The sequence below is a fragment of the Coturnix japonica genome, unplaced genomic scaffold (assembly GCF_054131305.1).
Source record: "Coturnix japonica strain WE unplaced genomic scaffold, WE-NBRP24 Scf110, whole genome shotgun sequence".
Lineage (NCBI taxonomy): Eukaryota > Metazoa > Chordata > Aves > Galliformes > Phasianidae > Coturnix > Coturnix japonica.
This window is the reverse complement of record NW_028189013.1, coordinates 116817-134292: the sequence shown is the minus strand read 5'-3', so window position 1 is coordinate 134292 and position 17476 is coordinate 116817. Positions and strand designations below refer to the sequence as shown.

Genomic DNA, 17476 nt, shown 5'->3' with positions numbered 1-17476 from the left:
AGAGATCTTGATGAGGATCCCCAGCTTCTCCATACCCCATACCCCCCTATTGCCCACCCTATCCCCCCCATAACCCCCCTATACCCCATATCCCCCCCATAATCCCCCATATCCCCCCCTATACCCCTCATAACCCCCCCACCACCCCACTATCCCCCCCTATACCCCCATAATCCCCCCATAACCCCCCCATACCCCCATAATCCCCCCATACCCCCATATCCCCCCATATCCCCCCCTATACCCCCTTAATCCCCCCCATAACCCCCCATATACCCCTCATAACCCCACCACCACCCCACTATCCCCCCCTATACGCCCATAATCCCCCCCATATCCCCCTATCACCCCCATAACCTCCCTATACCCCATAACCACCCCATAACCCCCTATACCCCCATAACCCCACCATATACCCCCTATTCCCCCCCTTATCCCCCCCTATACCCCCATATCCCCCCCTATACCCCCATAGCCCCCCACAACCCCCCTATACCTCCATATCCCCCCATAACCCCCCTATATACCCCCATAATCCCCCCCATAACCCCCCTATACCCCCATATCCCCCCCTATACCCCATAATCCCCCATAACCCCCCATATACCCCCATAACCCCCTATACCCCCTTAATCCCCCCCATAGAGCCCCATAACCCCCCTATACCCCCATATCCCCCATAGCCCCCCATAACAACCCATATATCCCCATAGACCCCATTAAATCCCCCATAGCCCCCCATTAAATCCCCCCACCTGGAAGACCAGGAAGTTCCTGGCCTTGATGAGGATCCCCAGCTTCTCCATACCCCATAACCCCCCTATTGCCCCCTATCCCTCAATAACCCCCCATATCCCCCCCTAATCACCCCCATATCGCCCCCTAATCACCCCCATATCCCCCAATAACCCCCTATACCCCCCTATACCCCCCTAATCCCCCCCCTATACCCCCATATCCCCCCATAACCCCCCTATCCCCCCTTATACCCTCCTCCCCCACCCCATAACCCCCCTATACCCCATATCCCCCCCTGTACCCCCATAATCCCCCAATAACCCCCCCATATACCCCCTATTCCCCACATATCCCCCCATATCCCCCCCTATATGCCCCCATATCCCCCATTAAATCCCCCCACCTGGAAGACCAGGAAGTTCCTGGCCTTGATGAGGATCCCCAGCTTCTCCATACCCCATAACCCCCCTATTGCCCCCCTATCCCCCCTATACCCTCATATCCCCCCCATATACCCCCATAATCCCCCATATCCCCCCATAACAAACCATATACCCCCATAATCCCCCCCATATACCCCCCATACCCCCATATACCCCCTATACCCCCATATCCCCCCCATACCCCTATATCCCCCCCATACCCCCATATCCCCCCCATACCCCCATATCCCCCCCCTATACCCCCATATCCCCCCATAACCCCCCTATATACCCCCATAATCCCCCCATAATCCCCCATAGCCCCCCATAACAACCCATATACCCCCATAATCCCCCCCATAACCCCCCTATACCCCCATATCCCCCCCTATACCCCCATAATCCCCCCATAACCCCCCATATACCCCCATAACCCCTATATACCCCCATATCCCCCCATATACCCCCATAATCCCCCCCACAACCCCCCTATACCCCCATAGCCCCCCATAACAACCCATATACCCCCATAAACCCCCTAATCACCCCCATATCCCCCCATTAAATCCCCCCACCTGGAAGACCAGGAAGTTCCTGGCCTTGATGAGGATCCCCAGCTTCTCCATACCCCATAACCCCCCATATCCCCCCCATATCCCCAATAACCTTCCCATATCCCCCCCTAATCACCCCCATATCCCACAATAACCCCCCTATCCCCCTTATACCCTCCTCCCCCACCCCATAACCCCCCTATACCCCCATATCCCCCCTTACCCCCATAATCCCCCCATAATCCCCCCATATCCCCCCTATACCCCCATAACTCCCCCATAGCCCCCCATAGCCCCCATTAAATCCCCCATTAAATCCCCCCCCACCTGGAAGACCAGGAAGTTCCTGGCCTTGATGAGGATCCCCAGCTTCTCCATACCCCATAACCCCCCTATTGCCCCCCTATACCCTCATATCCCCCCCTATACCCCCATATACCCCCCATATCCCCCCATATCCCCCCATTAAATCCCCCACCTGGAAGACCAGGAAGTTCCTGGCCTTGATGAGGATCCCCAGCTTCTCCAGCTCCTCGCTGTACTCGCTCAGCTGCACCACCCGGTTGTTGATCTTATACTCCGAGGAGCTGCCTGCAAAAATCAACCCCAAAATCACCCTTTTTCACCCCAAAATGAGCCATAAAAGGGTCTCCAATGAGTCCCCAGTGTGTCCCCAAAGCAATGATGGTGACATGAACAAAGGAATCCCCATTAAAACCCCATTTCAAAGCCCACCCCCATTACCTCCCCATACCCCAAATACCCCCAAATCCAGCCCAAAATTGCCCAAAATCCCCCTTTTTCACCCCAAAATGGCCATATGTATAATAAGCCTTGCGAATGTCCTCTCAGTGCCGCAGTCCAGCGCACAGACCCCCATTCCCTCCCCTATTCCCTCCATATGCCCCATTACCCCCTATACCCCCAAATACCCCCCAAATCCAGCCCATTTTTGCCCCAAATCCCCTTTTTTCACCCCAAAAGGAGCCCCAAAATGGCCTTATAAGGGTCCCCAATGTGTCCCCAACGCCATCACAGTGACCCAACCAAAGCAGTCCCCATTAAAACCCCATTTCAGAGCCCCATACACCCCATATCCCTATGGAAGCCCCATACCCCCAAATACCCCCAAATCCAGCCCATTTTTGCCCAAAATTGCCTGATTTAGACCCAAAATGGAGCCCCAAAAGGGCCTTAAAAGCCTCCCCCAACCCCATCACAGTGACCCATCCAAAGCAGTCCCCATTTCAGCCCCCATAAGTGCTTCACACACCCCATATACCTATGGAAACCCCATAGCCCCAAATACCCCCAAATCCAGCCCATTTTTGCCCCAAATCCCCGTTTTTCACCCCAAAATGGCCTCACCAATGATAAGCCTTGCGAAGGTCCTCTCAGTCCCACAATCCAGCGCATACACCATGCTGACACAGGCCCCAAATACCCCCAAACCCAGCCCATTTTAGCCCCAAATCCAGCCCATTCTTGCCTAAAATTGCCCAAAATCCCCATTTTTCACCCCAAAATGGCCATACCTATAATAAGCCTTGCGAATGTCCTCTCAGTGCCACAGTCCAGCGCATAGACCCCCATTCCCTCCCCTATTCCCCTCCATACCCCCCATTACCCCCCCATGCCCCCAAATACCCCCCAATCCATCCCCTTTTTGCCCCAAATCCAGCCTATTTTCACCCCAAATCCAGCCCATTTTTGCCCAAAATCCCCCTTTTTCACCCCTAAAAGAGCCTCAAAAGGGTCCCCATTGGGTCCCCAGTTCAATGGCATCCACACACCCAAAGTAGCCCCATTAAAACCACATTTCAAAGCCCACCCCCATTACCTCCCCCATACCCCCAAATACCCCCAAATCCAGCCCATTTTTGCCCAAAATTGCCTGATTTTGCCCCAAAATGAGCCTCAAAAGGGCCTCACCTATGATGAGCAGTGTGAAGGTCCCTCCCCATTCCCCCCCATCCCCTCCCATTCTCCCCCCATACCCCCAAATACCCCCCAATCCAGCCCATTTTTACCCCAAATCCAGCCCATTTTTGCCCAAAATCCCCGTTTTTCACCCCAAAAAGTCCTCACCAATGATAAGCCTTGCGAACGTCCTCTCGGTCCCACAATCCAGCGCATACACCATGCTGACACACGCCCTGTTTGAGGCCGGTTTCCCCACGGGAGCCCCGTGGATCAGATCCCGTAAGGCCTTGACGCGCAGGTTGGACGTCTTCTCACCCAGAACAAAGCTGATGGCGTCCATTAGGTTGGATTTACCTATAGGATATAGGGCCATATAGGGTCATAGGGTCAGCTATAGGGTCATTGAGTCCCTTATGGGGTGTCTTATGGGGATATGGGGACATTTATGGGGTTGGTTATGGGGCTATGTGGTCCCTTATGGACGTCTTCTCACCCAGCACAAAGCTGATGGCGTCCATCAGGTTGGACTTACCTATAGGGTCATATATAGGGTCAGATATAGGGTTATAGGGTCAGTTATGGGGTCAGCTATAGGGTTATGGGGTCTGTTATAGGGTTATGGGGTTGGTTATGGGGGTTATGGGTCCCTTATGGACGTCTTCTCACCCAGCACGAAGCTGATGGCGTCCATCAGGTTGGATTTACCTATAGGATATAGGGTCACATATACGGTTATAGGGTCAGCTATAGGGTCATTAAGTCCCTTATGGGGTCCTTATGGGGTTATGGGGTCATTTATGGGGTCATATGGTCATTAATGGGGTCCCTTATGGACGTCTTCTCACCCAGAACAAAGCTGATGGCGTCCATTAGGTTGGATTACCTATAGGATATAGGGCCATATAGGGTCATAGGGTCAGCTATAGGGTCATTAAGTCCCTTATGGGGTCCCTTATGGGGTTATGGGGTCATTTATGGGGTCATATGGTCATTAATGGGGTCCCTTATGGACGTCTTCTCACCCAGAACAAAGCTGATGGCGTCCATTAGGTTGGATTTACCTATAGGATATAGGGCCATATAGGGTCATAGGGTCAGCTATAGGGTCATTGAGTCCCTTATGGGGTGTCTTATGGGGATATGGGGACATTTATGGGGTTGGTTATGGGGCTATGTGGTCCCTTATGGACGTCTTCTCACCCAGCACAAAGCTGATGGCGTCCATCAGGTTGGATTTACCTATAGGGTCATATAGGGTCATATAGGGTTATAGGGTCAGTTATGGGGTCAGCTACAGGGTCAGAAGGTCCCTTATGGGGTTATGGGGTCCTTTATGGGGTCATATTGTCACTCATGGGGTCCCTTATGGACGTCTTCTCACCCAGAACAAAGCTGATGGCGTCCATCAGGTTGGACTTACCTATAGAGTCATATATAGGGTCAGATATAGGGTTATAGGGTCAGTTATGGGGTCAGCTATAGGGCTATGGGGTCTGTTATAGGGTTATGGGGTTGGTTATGGGGTTATGGGGTCCCTTATGGACGTCTTCTCACCCAGCACGAAGCTGATGGCGTCCATAAGGTTGGACTTACCTATAGGGTCATATATAGGATCACATATAGGGTTATGGGGTCAGTTATAGGGTCAGAGGGTCCTTTATGGGGTTATGGGGTTAGAAGTGGGGCTATGTGGTTCCTTATGGACGTCTTCTCACCCAGCACGAAGCTGATGGCGTCCATTAGGTTGGATTTACCTATAGATATAGGATCATATAGGGTCAGTTATGGGGTTATGGGTCATATATAGGGTCAGAGGGCCCCTTATAGGGTTATGGGGTCTGTTATGGGGTCAGATGTGGGGCTATGTGGTCCCTTATGGACGTCTTCTCACCCAGCACGAAGCTGATGGCGTCCATTAGGTTGGATTTACCTATAGGGTATAGGGTTATATAGGATTATAGGGTCAGTTATGGGGTCAGATATAGGGTTATGGGGTCCCTTATGGGGTTATGGGGTCATTTATGGGGTCATATGGTCATTAATGGGGTCCCTTATGGACGTCTTCTCACCCAGAACAAAGCTGATGGCGTCCATCAGGTTGGACTTACCTATAGGGTCATATATAGGGTCAGATATAGGGTTATAGGGTCAGTTATGGGGTCAGCTATAGGGCTATGGGGTCTGTTATAGGGTTATGGGGTTGGTTATGGGGTTATGGGGTCCCTTATGGACGTCTTCTCGCCCAGCACGAAGCTGATGGCGTCCATCACGTTGGACTTACCTATAGGGTATAGGGTCAGATATAGGGTTATGGGGTCCCTTATGGGGTTATGGGATCAGGTTATGGGGTTATGGGGTCAGTTATGGGGTTATGTGGTCCCTTATGGACGTCTTCTCACCCAGCACGAAGCTGATGGCGTCCATCAGGTTGGATTTACCTATAGGATATAGGGTCCCATATAGGGTTATAGGGTCCCCTATAGGATCATTGAGTCCCTTATGGGGTCCCTTATGGGGTTATGGGGTCATTTATGGGGTCATACGGTCATTAATGGGGTCCCTTATGGACGTCTTCTCACCCAGCACGAAGCTGATGGCGTCCATTAGGTTGGATTTACCTATAGGGTCATATATAGGGTCAGATATAGGGTTATAGGGTCAGTTATGGGGTCAGCTATAGGGCTATGGGGTCTGTTATAGGGTTATGGGGTTGGTTATGGGGCTATGTGGTCCCTTATGGACGTCTTCTCACCCAACACGAAGCTGATGGCGTCCATTAGGTTGGATTTACCTATAGGGTATAGGATTATATAGGGTTATAGGGTCACTTATAGGGTCAGAGGGTCCCTTATGGGGTTATGGGGTCTGTTATGGGGTCAGTTATGGGGTTATGGGGTCAGTTATGGGGTTATGGGATCATATATAGGGTCAGAGGGTCCCTTATGGGGTTATGGGGTCCTTTATGGGGTTATGGGGTCAGTTATGGGGTTATGGGGTCACTTATGGGGTTATGGGGTCACTTATGGGGTTATGGGGTCAGTTATGGGGTCATGGGGTCCCTTATGGGGTCATGGGATCGGTTATAGGGTCAGAGAGTCCCTTATGGGGTTATGGGGTCAGTTATGGGGTTATGGGGTCCCTTATGGGGTCAGTTATGGGGTTATGGGGTCAGTTATGGGGTTATAGGACCATATATAGGGTCAGAGGGTCCCTTATGGTGTTATGGGGTCAGTTATGGTGTTATGGGGTCAGTTATGGGGTTATGGGATCAGTTATGGGGTTATGGGTTTCAGTTATAGGGTCAGTTATCGGGTCTGTTATGGGGTTATGGGGTCCCTTATTAGGTTATGGGGTCACTTATGGGGTTATGGGGTCCCTTATGGGGTTATGGGGTCCATTATGGGGTTATGGGATCCATTATGGGGTTATGGGGTCAGTTATGGGGTTATGGGGTCAGTTATGGGGTCATGGGGTCCCTTATGGGGTCATGGGGTCGGTTATAGGGTCAGAGGGTCCCTTATGGGGTTATGGGGTCAGTTATGGGGTTATGGGGTCCCTTATGGGGTCAGTTATGGGGTTATAGGGTCGGTTATGGGGTTATAGGGCCATATATAGGGTCAGAGGGTCCCCTATGGTATTATGGGGTCAGTTATGGTGTTATGGGGTCAGTTATGGGGTTATGGGGTGTCTTACGGGGTCCCTTATGGGGTTATGGGGTCAGTTATGGGGTTATGGGGTCACTTATGGGGTTATGGGTTCAGTTATAGGGTCAGGTATCGGGTCTGTTATGGGGTTATGGGGGTCTCTTATTAGGTTATGGGGTCCCTTATGGGGTCAGTTATGGGGTTATGGGGTGTCTTATGGGGGTCCCTTATGGGGTTATGAGGTCTGTTATGGGATTATGGGGTCCCTTATGAGGTTATGGATTCACTTATGGGGTTATGGGGTCCCTTATGGGATCCCTTATAGGGTTATGGGGTCCCTTATGGGGTTATGGGGTCAGTTATGGGGTTATGGGGTCACTTATGGGGTTATGGGGTCACTTATGGGGTTATGGGGGTCATGGGATCAGTTATGGGGTTATGGGGTCAGTTATGGTGTTATGGGGTCAGTTATGGGGTTATGGGGTGTCTTACAGGGTCCCTTATGGGGTTATGGGGTCAGTTATGGGGTTATGGGGTCTGTTATAGGGTCAGTTATCGGGTCTGTTATGGGGTTATGGAGTTCCTTATTAGGTTATGGGGTCACTTATGGGGTTATGGGGTCCCTTATGGGGTTATGGGGTGTCTTATGGGGTCCCTTATGGGGTTATGGGGTCAGTTATGGGGTTATGGGGTGTCTTACGGGATCCCTTATAGGGTTATGGGGTCCATTATGGGGTTATGGGGTCCCTTATAGGGTTATAGGGTCACTTATGGGATTATGGGGTCCCTTATGAGGTTATGGATTCACTTATGGGGTTATGGGGTCCCTTATGGGATCCCTTATAGGGTTATGGGGTCCATTATGGGGTTATGGGGTCACTTATGGGGTTATGGGGTCACATTATGGGGTTATGGGGTCATGGGGTCAGTTATGGTGTTATGGGATCAGTTATGGGGTTATGGGGTCACTTATGGGGTCAGTTATGGGGTTATAGGGTCAGTTATGGGGTTATAGGACCATATATAGGGTCAGAGGTCCCTTATGGTGTTATGGGGTCAGTTATGGTGTTATGGGATCAGTTATGGGGTTTATGGGGTCACTTATGGGGTTATGGGTTCAGTTATAGGGTCAGTTATCGGGTCAGTTATGGGGTTATGGGGTCCCTTATTAGGTTATGGGGTCAGTTATGGGGTTATGGGGTCCATTATGGGGTTATGGGGTCCCTTATGGGGTTATGGGGTCAGTTATGGGGTTATGGGGTGTCTTATGGGGTCCCTTATGGGGTTATGAGGTCTGTTATGGGGTTATGGGGTCCCTTATAGGGTTATAGGGTCACTTATGGGATTATGGGGTCCCTTATGAGGTTATGGATTCACTTATGGGGTTATGGGGTCCCTTATGGGATTCCTTATAGGGTTATGGGGTCCCTTATGGGGTTATGAGGTCTGTTATGGGGTTATGGGGTCCCTTATAGGGTCACTTATGGGATTATGGGGTCACTTATGGGGTTATGGGGTCCATTATGGGGTTATGGGGTCCCTTATGGGATCCCTTATAGGGTTATGGGGTCCCTTATGGGGTTATGAGGTCAGTTATGGGGTTATGGGGTCACTTATGGGGTTATGGGGTCATGGGATCAGTTATGGGGTTATGGGGTCAGTTATGGGGTTATGGGGTCCCTTATGGGGTCAGTTATGGGGTTATAGGGTCAGTTATGGGGTTATAGGACCATATATAGGGTCAGAGGGTCCCTTATGGGGTTATGGGGTCAGTTATGGGGTTATGGGGTCACTAATGGGGTTATGGGTTCTGTTATAGGGTCAGTTATTGGGTCTGTTATGGGGTTATGGGGTCCCTTATTAGGTTATGGGGTCCCTTATTAGGTTATGGGGTCACTTATGGGGTTATGGGGTCACTTATGGGGTCATGGGGTGTCTTATAGGGTTATGTGGTCCCTTATGGGGTCATGGGGTCCCTTATGGGGTCCCTTATGAGGTTCCCGGATGCGGAAGTCGAACGGGGTTTCTGGGTAATCCTCTGCTGCCTATTATGGGCTGTCGGAGGCCTACGTGAGTATTATGGGATGTCTCACCGGATCCGTTGGGGGCCGATGATGGCGGTGAAGCGGCGGAAAGGCCCGATGATCTGCCGCCCTTTGTACGACTTGAAGTTCTCGATCTCGATCAGCTTCAGGAACCCCATGACGGCGAAAAAATGGGTAAAAAAGGACAAAAAAGGGCAAAAAAAGGACAAAAATAGCGATTAAAAACACCCCCCCCCCCCCCCAATAACGATCCCGCCGCTCTGAGGAGACGCCGAGGGCGGGAAACTCGGCTACGGCGGCCGAGAGGGAATATGGCGGCACTTCCGCCTTCCCCGCGCGCTGATTGGTTCGCTCAGGTGTCAATATCGGTCGACGCAGAGATGATTGGTTGGTGGCTCCGTTTGGTCCCGCCTGCTGCTCGGTGATTGGTTGAGCCGAGGGGACGAGCACCGGGATTGGTTGATTTTCCGGGGGGGGGGGGGGGGAGGAGTGTCGCCATGGTAACGGCGCGGCCTAGCTCAAAGTTATTCCACTTTACTCCATATTTACTCCATATTTACTCCATATTTACTCCTAATTAGCCCCAATTTAACTCCATTTTACACCAGATTTACTCCACATTTACTCCTCATTGGCCCCATTTTAAATCCACTTTACACCAGTTTTACTCCCTGTTTACAAAGGCTTTACTCCACATTTACTCCATGTTTACACAGCATTTACTCCACGTTTACTCCCACTTTACTCCCACTTTACTCCACATTTACACCTTGTTTCTTCTCATTGTTCCTTATTACCACATTTTAACTCAATTTTACACCAGATTTACTCCTCATTTACTCCTCATTGGCCCCATTTTAAATCCACTTTACACCAGTTTTACCCCCTGTTTACAAAGGCTTTACTCCACATTTACTCCATGTTTACACAGCATTTACTCCACATTTACTCCACATTTACTCCCACATTTACTCCCACTTTACTCCACATTTACACCTTGTTTCTTCTCATTGTTCCTTATTACCCCAATTTAACTCCACTTTACACCAGATTTACTCCTCATTTACTCCTCATTGGCCCCATTTTAAATCCACTTTACACCAGTTTTACCCCCTGTTTACAAAGGCTTTACTCCACATTTACTCATGTTTACACAGCATTTACTCCACATTTACTCCACATTTACTCCCACATTTACTCCCACTTTACTCCACATTTACACCTTGTTTCTTCTCATTGTTCCTTATTACCCCAATTTAACTCCACTTTACACCAGATTTACTCCTCATTTACTCCTCATTGGCCCCATTTTAAATCCACTTTACACCAGTTTTACCCCCTGTTTACAAAGGCTTCACTCCACATTCACTCCATGTTTACACAGCCTTTACTCCACATTTACTCCCACTTTACTCCACATTTAAAGTATTATCATTACTTCTAATTTACTCCCTGTTTACACAGACTCTACTCCACATTTACTACATATTAACTCCCTGTTAACCAACATTACACACTTACTCCCACTTTACTCCACATTTACTCCTCATTACCCCCAATACTCCAATTTACTCTCCATTACTCCACATTTACTCCCACTTTACACCCAATTTACTACATGTTACCCATTACTCTGCATTTACACCCACTTTACTTCCCATTTACTCCACATTAACCACCATTACTCCACATTTACTCCCACTTTAACCCCATTTACTCCCCATTATCCCCATTACTCCACATTTACACCCAATTTACTCCCCATTACCTCCATTACTCCGCATTTACTCCAACGTTACTCCATATTTATTGCCCCATTACTCCACATTTACACCCAATTCTCAACAGCAGCTTCCGGTTCCTCCCTCCCCCCCCCCAAATGGGTCAGAGGTCAAAGGTCACTCAAGGTCACAGATGACCCCGAGGTCAGAGGTCAAGGGTCACACAAGGTCATAGGTCAGGGGTCATCCGGGGGATCCTGTAGGCCTTGCAGCTCCCTCAGGCCCTGCGATAACAAAGGGTTAATTAAAAACAAAAGGTTAAATAATGGCAAAGGGTTAACGAGTATGCTAATTTATGCTAATGAGGGGGGGCGGGGCTTACCTCCAGCACCAATCGAATGTGGGCGCGGATCTGAGCTCCGTCCCTGGTCAGTGATTCGCTGAGCCTGAGAGAGGGGGCGGGGCTTAGAAAAACGGGGGTGGGGCTTCGGCTGGGGGCGGGCTTAAATAAGTGGGTGGAGCTTGTGGATTTGGGGGCGTGGCCTACTGAGGGGGCGGGGCTTAACAGCTCCCATTTGTTATTGTAGCAGGGGGCGGGGCTTGTGTGGGTGTGGTCTATGCAAAGGGGCGTGGCCTAAAAGGGGGGCGGGGCTTATTGGCTCCCATAGGGAATCACTGGGGGGAGCTGAGCCAATCAGAAGGGGCGAGGCTTTAAAGGGGGCGTGGCTTTTAAAGGGGCATGGCTCTTAAAGGGGCGTGGCCTAATCAAAGGGGCGTGGCCTGTGGTAGCAGCTGGTTTCCCATTGGTTTAAGGAAAAGTGGGTGGAGACTATTTATGGGGGCGTGGCCAATGAGAGGGAAGGAGCTAATTAAAATAGGGGGGCGTGGCTTGAGGATGGTGGGCGTGGCCTGGATGGAGTGGGCGGGGCTTGATTTCAATGGACACCAATGAGGAGGGGGCGGAGCCTATGGAAAAGGGGAGGGGCTTGCGTTAAAGGGGCGTGGCCTCACACGGGGTGCATCAGATGTGGGCGTGGTCTAATTTGCATAGCCCCGCCCCTCCCCATATTTGGGAGGGGGGCCACTGGGTGGAGCCAATCACAGTGGGCGGGGCTTATGAAAGGGGGCGTGGCCTAAAGTGGGCGTGGCTTAATGGAGGGGGCGTGGCTTAAAGGAGGGGGCGTGGCCAGCTTGTCCCATAGATCTTCAATGGGTGGTTTGGCTTAATGAAGGGGGTGGGGCCTAATTAGGTGGGTGTGGCTAATTAGGGGCTAATTTAGGGGTTAATTAGGGGCGGAGCTTACTTGTCTAACATCTTGCTCCGGCGATCCAGGTGACGAAGAGCTTCCGGGAGGGGTCAGCTCAGCATAGAAACCATAACCCAGAGCTACAAAGATGCGTTGGGGGTCCGGCCTATGGGGGGATATAGGGGATATAGGGGGGAAATGAAGGGGATATGGGGGATATGGGGGGAAATTGGGGGTCCTGGGGGGTTATGGGGGGGGTTTGGGGGTCACTGAAGGGGATATGGGGGGACATGGGGGGATATGGGGTTATAGGGGGTTATATGGGGTTATATGGGGTTATATGGGGTTATATGGGGTTATATGGGGTTATGGGGGGTTATATGGGGGGATATGGGGTTATAGGGGGTTATAGGGGGGTATAGGGGGTTATATGGGGGGATATGGGGTTATATGGGGGGATATGGGGTTATATGGGGGGTTGGGAGGAATTTGGGGGTCCTAGGTGGGATTTAGGGGCCCTGGGGGGTGAACTGGGGGGTCCTGGGGTGGGATGGGGAGGGTTGGGGGTCACTGAAGGGGTTATGGGTGTATATGGAAGGGATATGGGGGTCCTGGAGGGGGATATATGGGGAGTTGGGGGTCAATGAAGGGGATATGGGGGCATATGGGGGGAAATTGGTGGTCCTGGGGGTTATATGGGGGGGAGTTGGGGGTCACTGAAGGGGTTATGGGGGTATATGGGGGGATATTAGGGGTCCTGGAGGGGTATGGGGGGGGCTTGGGGGTCAATGAAGGGGATATGGGGGTATATGGGGGGGATATGGGCGTCCTGGGGGGGAATAGGGGGGTATTTGGGGGTCCTGGGGGGTATATGGGGGGAATTGGGGGTCCTGTGGGGGGATATAGGGGGGGGGTTGGGGGGCACTGAAGGGGATATGGGTGTATATGGGGGGGTATGGGGGTCCTGGGTGTTATATGGGGGGAGTTGGGGGTCAATGAAGGGCTTATGGGGGTATATGGGGGGGATTGGGGGTCCTGGGGGGGATTTGGAGGGTCTTAGGGTGACATTTGGGGGTCTTTGGGTGTATATGGGGGGGATTTGGGGGTCCTTGGGGGTAAAAGTGGGTCCTGTGGGGGTATATAGGGGGGTTTGGGGGTCAATGAAGGGCTTATGGGGGTATATGGGGGGGATATGGGGTCCTGGGGGGGATATGGGGGGTTTTAGGGTGACATTTGGGGGTCCTTGGGGGTAAAAGTGAGTCCTGGGGGGGAATAGGGGGGTATTTGGGGGTCCTGGGGGGTATATGGGGGGATATGAGGGTCCTGGGGGTTATATGGGGGGAGTTGGGGGTCAATGAAGGGGTTATGAGGGTGTATGGAGGGGATATGGGGGTCCTGGGGGGGAATAGGGGGGTATTTGGGGGTCCTGGGGGGTATATAGGGGGGATATGGGGGTCCTGGAGGGGGGATGGGGGGTTTGGGGGTCAATGAAGGAGTTACGGGGGTATATGGGGGGATATGGGGGTCCTGGGGGGGATTTGGGGGGTCTTAGGGTGACATTTGGGGGTCCTTGGGGGGAATAGGGGGGTATTTGGGGGTCCTGGGGGGTATATGGCGGGTATTTGGGGGTCCTGGGGGGTATATGGGGGGAATTGGGGGTCCTGTGGGGGAATAAAGGGGGGTTTGGGGGTCAATGAAGGGGTTATGGGGGTACATGGGGGGAAATTGGGGGTCAATGAAGGGGTTATGGGGGTATATGGTGGGATATGGGGGTCCTGGGGGGGATTTGAAGGGTCTTAGGGTGACATTTGGGGGTCTTTGGGGGGAATAGGGGGGTATTTGAGGGTCCTGGAGGTTATATGGGAGGAACTGGGGGTCCTGTGGGGGTATATGGGGGGGGTTGGGGGTCATGGAAGGGGTTATGGGTGTATATAGGGGGGAACTGGGGGGTCCTGGTGGGGTATGGGGGGGTTGGGGGGCACCTAAGGGGATATGGGGGTATATAGGGGGGAATTGAGGGGGGTCCTGTGGGGGAAATGGGGGGGATTTGGGAGCCCTGGGGGGGATTTTGGGGTCCTGGGGGGGTTTGGGGGTCACTGAAGGGGTTATGGGGGTATATGGGGGGGATTTGGGGGTCCCATTGGGGGGGGGGTGGGGGTCCTGACTCACACTTCAGCATTGACATAGAAGTTACAGCCCAGATCCACTTGAGTGCGCAATGGGGTGGGGGCAGCATCCTGGGGGGGGGGGGGGAGGGGGGAACACAAGGACCCCAAAATGACTCTGAGACCCCCCCCAAATTCAACCCTCCCCCCCCCCCCCCTTTAACCCCCTCTCACCCCATAGGGACCCCCCCCCATCCCTTCCAATGTGCCCCTATGGGGATGCTCCCCCCAGCCCCAAAGCCCCCCATTGCAACCCCCCCACACACAAAAAACTCACATCCCCCCCCAAAATATGACCCCCATAGACCCCAAATTGACCCAAAGACCCCCTATTCCCCCCCAAATCCCATCAAAGACCCCCAATATCCCCCCCAAATCCCCTCAAAGACCCCAAATTTCCCCCATAGACCCCCCAAAAACCCCCAAAGACCCCAAAATTCACCCCAAAGACCCCCAATCCCCCCCAAATACCACCAAATTCCCCTCAAATTCCCATCACAGACCCCAAATCCACCCAAAGACCCCAAATTCCCCCCAAATTCACCCCCAAAGACCCCCAAAACCACCCAATTTCCCCCAAAAAAACCCCATAATCCCCTAATATCCCCCATAATCCCCACAAGGAACCCCCTAATCCCCCTCAAATCCCCCTTAAATTCCATCAAAGACCCCCAAACCCCCCAATTTCCCCCAACGACCCTCAAATCACCCTCAAATTCCCCCCAAAGACCCCCAAACCCCCCAATTTCCCACTAAAGACCCCCATAATCCCCCAAATCCCCCCCAAAATCCCCAAAGACCCCCAGTATCCCCCCACACACCCCCCCAAATCCCCCCAAAGACCCCCATAATCCCCTCAAAGAACCCAGAGACCCCCAAAGACCCTTGAATCACCCTCAAATTCCCCCCAAAGACCCCCAAACCCCCCAATTTCCCCCAAAGACCCCCAATATCCCCAAATCCCCCCCAAAACCCCCAAAGACCCCCAATATCCCCCCAAAATCCCCCAAAGACTCCCATAATCCCCTCAAAGAACCCAGAGACCCCAAATTCCCCCCAAAGACCCTCAAAATCCCCACAAATTCACCCCAAATCCCCCCGACAATCCCACTCCCCTCCCCCCACCATCTCCCTCCCTTAAGCCCCGCCCACCTGTCTAAGCCCTGCCCCCTTCAGGCCCCGCCCACCTGCAGCCAACCAATGGCATCACAGTTCCCCATCTCCCACCCTCTAAGCCCCGCCCCCATCTGTCTAAGCCCGCCCCCACCATATAAGCTCCGCCTCCGCCTGCCTAAGCCCCGCTCACATCAGTATAAGCCCCGCCCACCTGTCTAAGCCCCGCCTCCTAAAGGCCCCGCCCACCTGCAGCCATCCAATGGCATCACAGTTCTCCATCTCCCACCCTCTAAGCCCCGCCCCATCAGTATAAGCCCCGCCCCACCTGTCTAAGCCCCGCCCCACTCTATATAAGCCCCGCCTCCTAAAGGCCCCGCCCACCTGCAGCTGTCCAATGGCATCACAGTTCTCCATCTCCCACCCTCTAAGCCCCGCCCCCAGCACTATAAGCCCCGCCCCATCAGAATAAGCCCCGCCCACCTGTCTAAGCCCCGCCCCCTTCAGGTCCCACCCACCTGCAGCCATCCAATGGCATCACAGTTCCATCTCCCACCCTCTAAGCCCCGCCCACCTCTCTAAGCCCCGCCCCCACTTGTCCAAGCCCCGCCCCCCTTGAGCCCCGCCCACATCAGTATAGGCCACGCCCACCCGCCTAAGCCCCGCCCCCATCAGTATAAGCCCCGCCCACCCTCTAAGCCCCGCCCCCTTGAAGCCCCGCCCACCTGCAGCCGTCCAATGGCAGCCCTGAGCTGCAGCACCTGCGCCTGCTGCTCCCACACGGCGTCGCGCTGTTCCTGCACCCGCCTGCAGGGGGCGCACGTCCATATATGGGCATGGGATCAGCCAATCAGAGGGCGGGGATGACAGGCAGGGGGCGGGGCTTGGCTTAAAGGGGGCGTGGCCTCCATTTGGGGGCATGGCCACACGGATGACGCCACGCTATTGGTCAGCTAAACATGGGCGGGGCTTGTTGCCATGGGGACGGGGCTTGTGGTGCAGGGGGCGTGGCTTGCGGGGAGGGGGCGTGGCCTGACGTGCCGAGGGGGCGTGGCCACACGGATGACGCCACGCCATTGGTCAGCTAAACATGGGCGGGCTTTGTTGGATTGTGGGCGCGGCTTGCGGGGGAGGGGGCGTGGCCTATGGGTGGGGTCGCACGTTTGATGACGTCACACTGACCTGAGGTCACGTTGCAGCACGTCGCTGACGAAGGCCTCATAGCGCTGCGCTTTCCCCGCCGCCATCTTGGGCGCGCTCTGATGACGTCATCACTACGCGACGGCGCTCCGCCTACTTCCGGATTGGTTTGCTTCACCCACTTCCGGTTCCTTTAGCACCACCCCCCCCCTCCACTTCCGGTTTCTGTATGGGATCTATAGGGCCGCTCGGACCCTATAGACCATATAGGGTTCCTACCCACTTCCTATAGGGGTCCTTTGTCCCCTTACCCAGGTTCTATAGGGCCCTATAGGGATCTATAGGGTCCATAGGGCTCTATAGGGATCTATAGGGTCCATAGGTCCCTATAGGGATCTATATGGTCTATAGGGCCCTATAGTGATCTATATGGTCCATAGGGCCCTATAGGGATCTATAGGGTCCATAGGACCCCCCCATAGCCCCATAGCTCCTATAGGGTCCATAGTTACCCCCCCATAGCCCCATAGCTCCTATAGGGTCCATAGTTACCCCCCCATAGCCCCATAGCTCCTATAGGGTCCATAGTTCCCCCCCATAGCCCCATAGCTCCTATAGGGTCCATAGTTCCCCTATAGCTCCTATAGGGTCCATAGTTCCCCATAGCCCCTATAGGGTCCATAGATCCCCTATAGCTCCTATAGGGTCCATAGTTCCCCCCATAGCCCCTATAGGATCCATAGTTCCCCCCATAGCTCTTATAG

General features: G+C 53.2%; 2 protein-coding genes across 4 annotated transcripts in view; both read right to left on the bottom strand.

The window, feature by feature from the left end:
• Positions 1 to 9461, bottom strand: part of SMC1A (structural maintenance of chromosomes 1A) — a 92866-nt gene extending 83405 nt beyond the window's left edge. For 2 of the 3 annotated variants that reach the window (XM_085535175.1, XM_085535174.1), the window contains exons 1-3: positions 9375 to 9461; positions 3803 to 3991; positions 2193 to 2305 (exon numbers count right to left, since the gene is read on the bottom strand). In XM_085535175.1, coding sequence (XP_085391301.1) covers positions 2193 to 2305; positions 3803 to 3977 — 288 coding nt within the window. In that variant the 5' untranslated portion in view covers positions 3978 to 3991; positions 9375 to 9461. Of the gene's footprint in view, positions 1 to 2192; positions 2306 to 3082; positions 3162 to 3802; positions 3992 to 9374 lie in introns of those variants that run through there. The other variant, XM_085535176.1, reaches the window with a different exon arrangement.
• A 1648-nt stretch (positions 9462 to 11109) lies between these two features.
• On the bottom strand, positions 11110 to 16845 carry LOC146751232 (protein UXT-like). The gene is given in 7 exon segments (XM_085535186.1): positions 11110 to 11331; positions 11430 to 11493; positions 12352 to 12401; positions 12403 to 12460; positions 14464 to 14531; positions 16298 to 16379; positions 16755 to 16845. Coding segments are annotated over 7 exon segments (435 nt in total). The 5' UTR covers positions 16820 to 16845; the 3' UTR covers positions 11110 to 11283.
• Between the last annotated feature and the right edge of the window lie 631 nt (positions 16846 to 17476).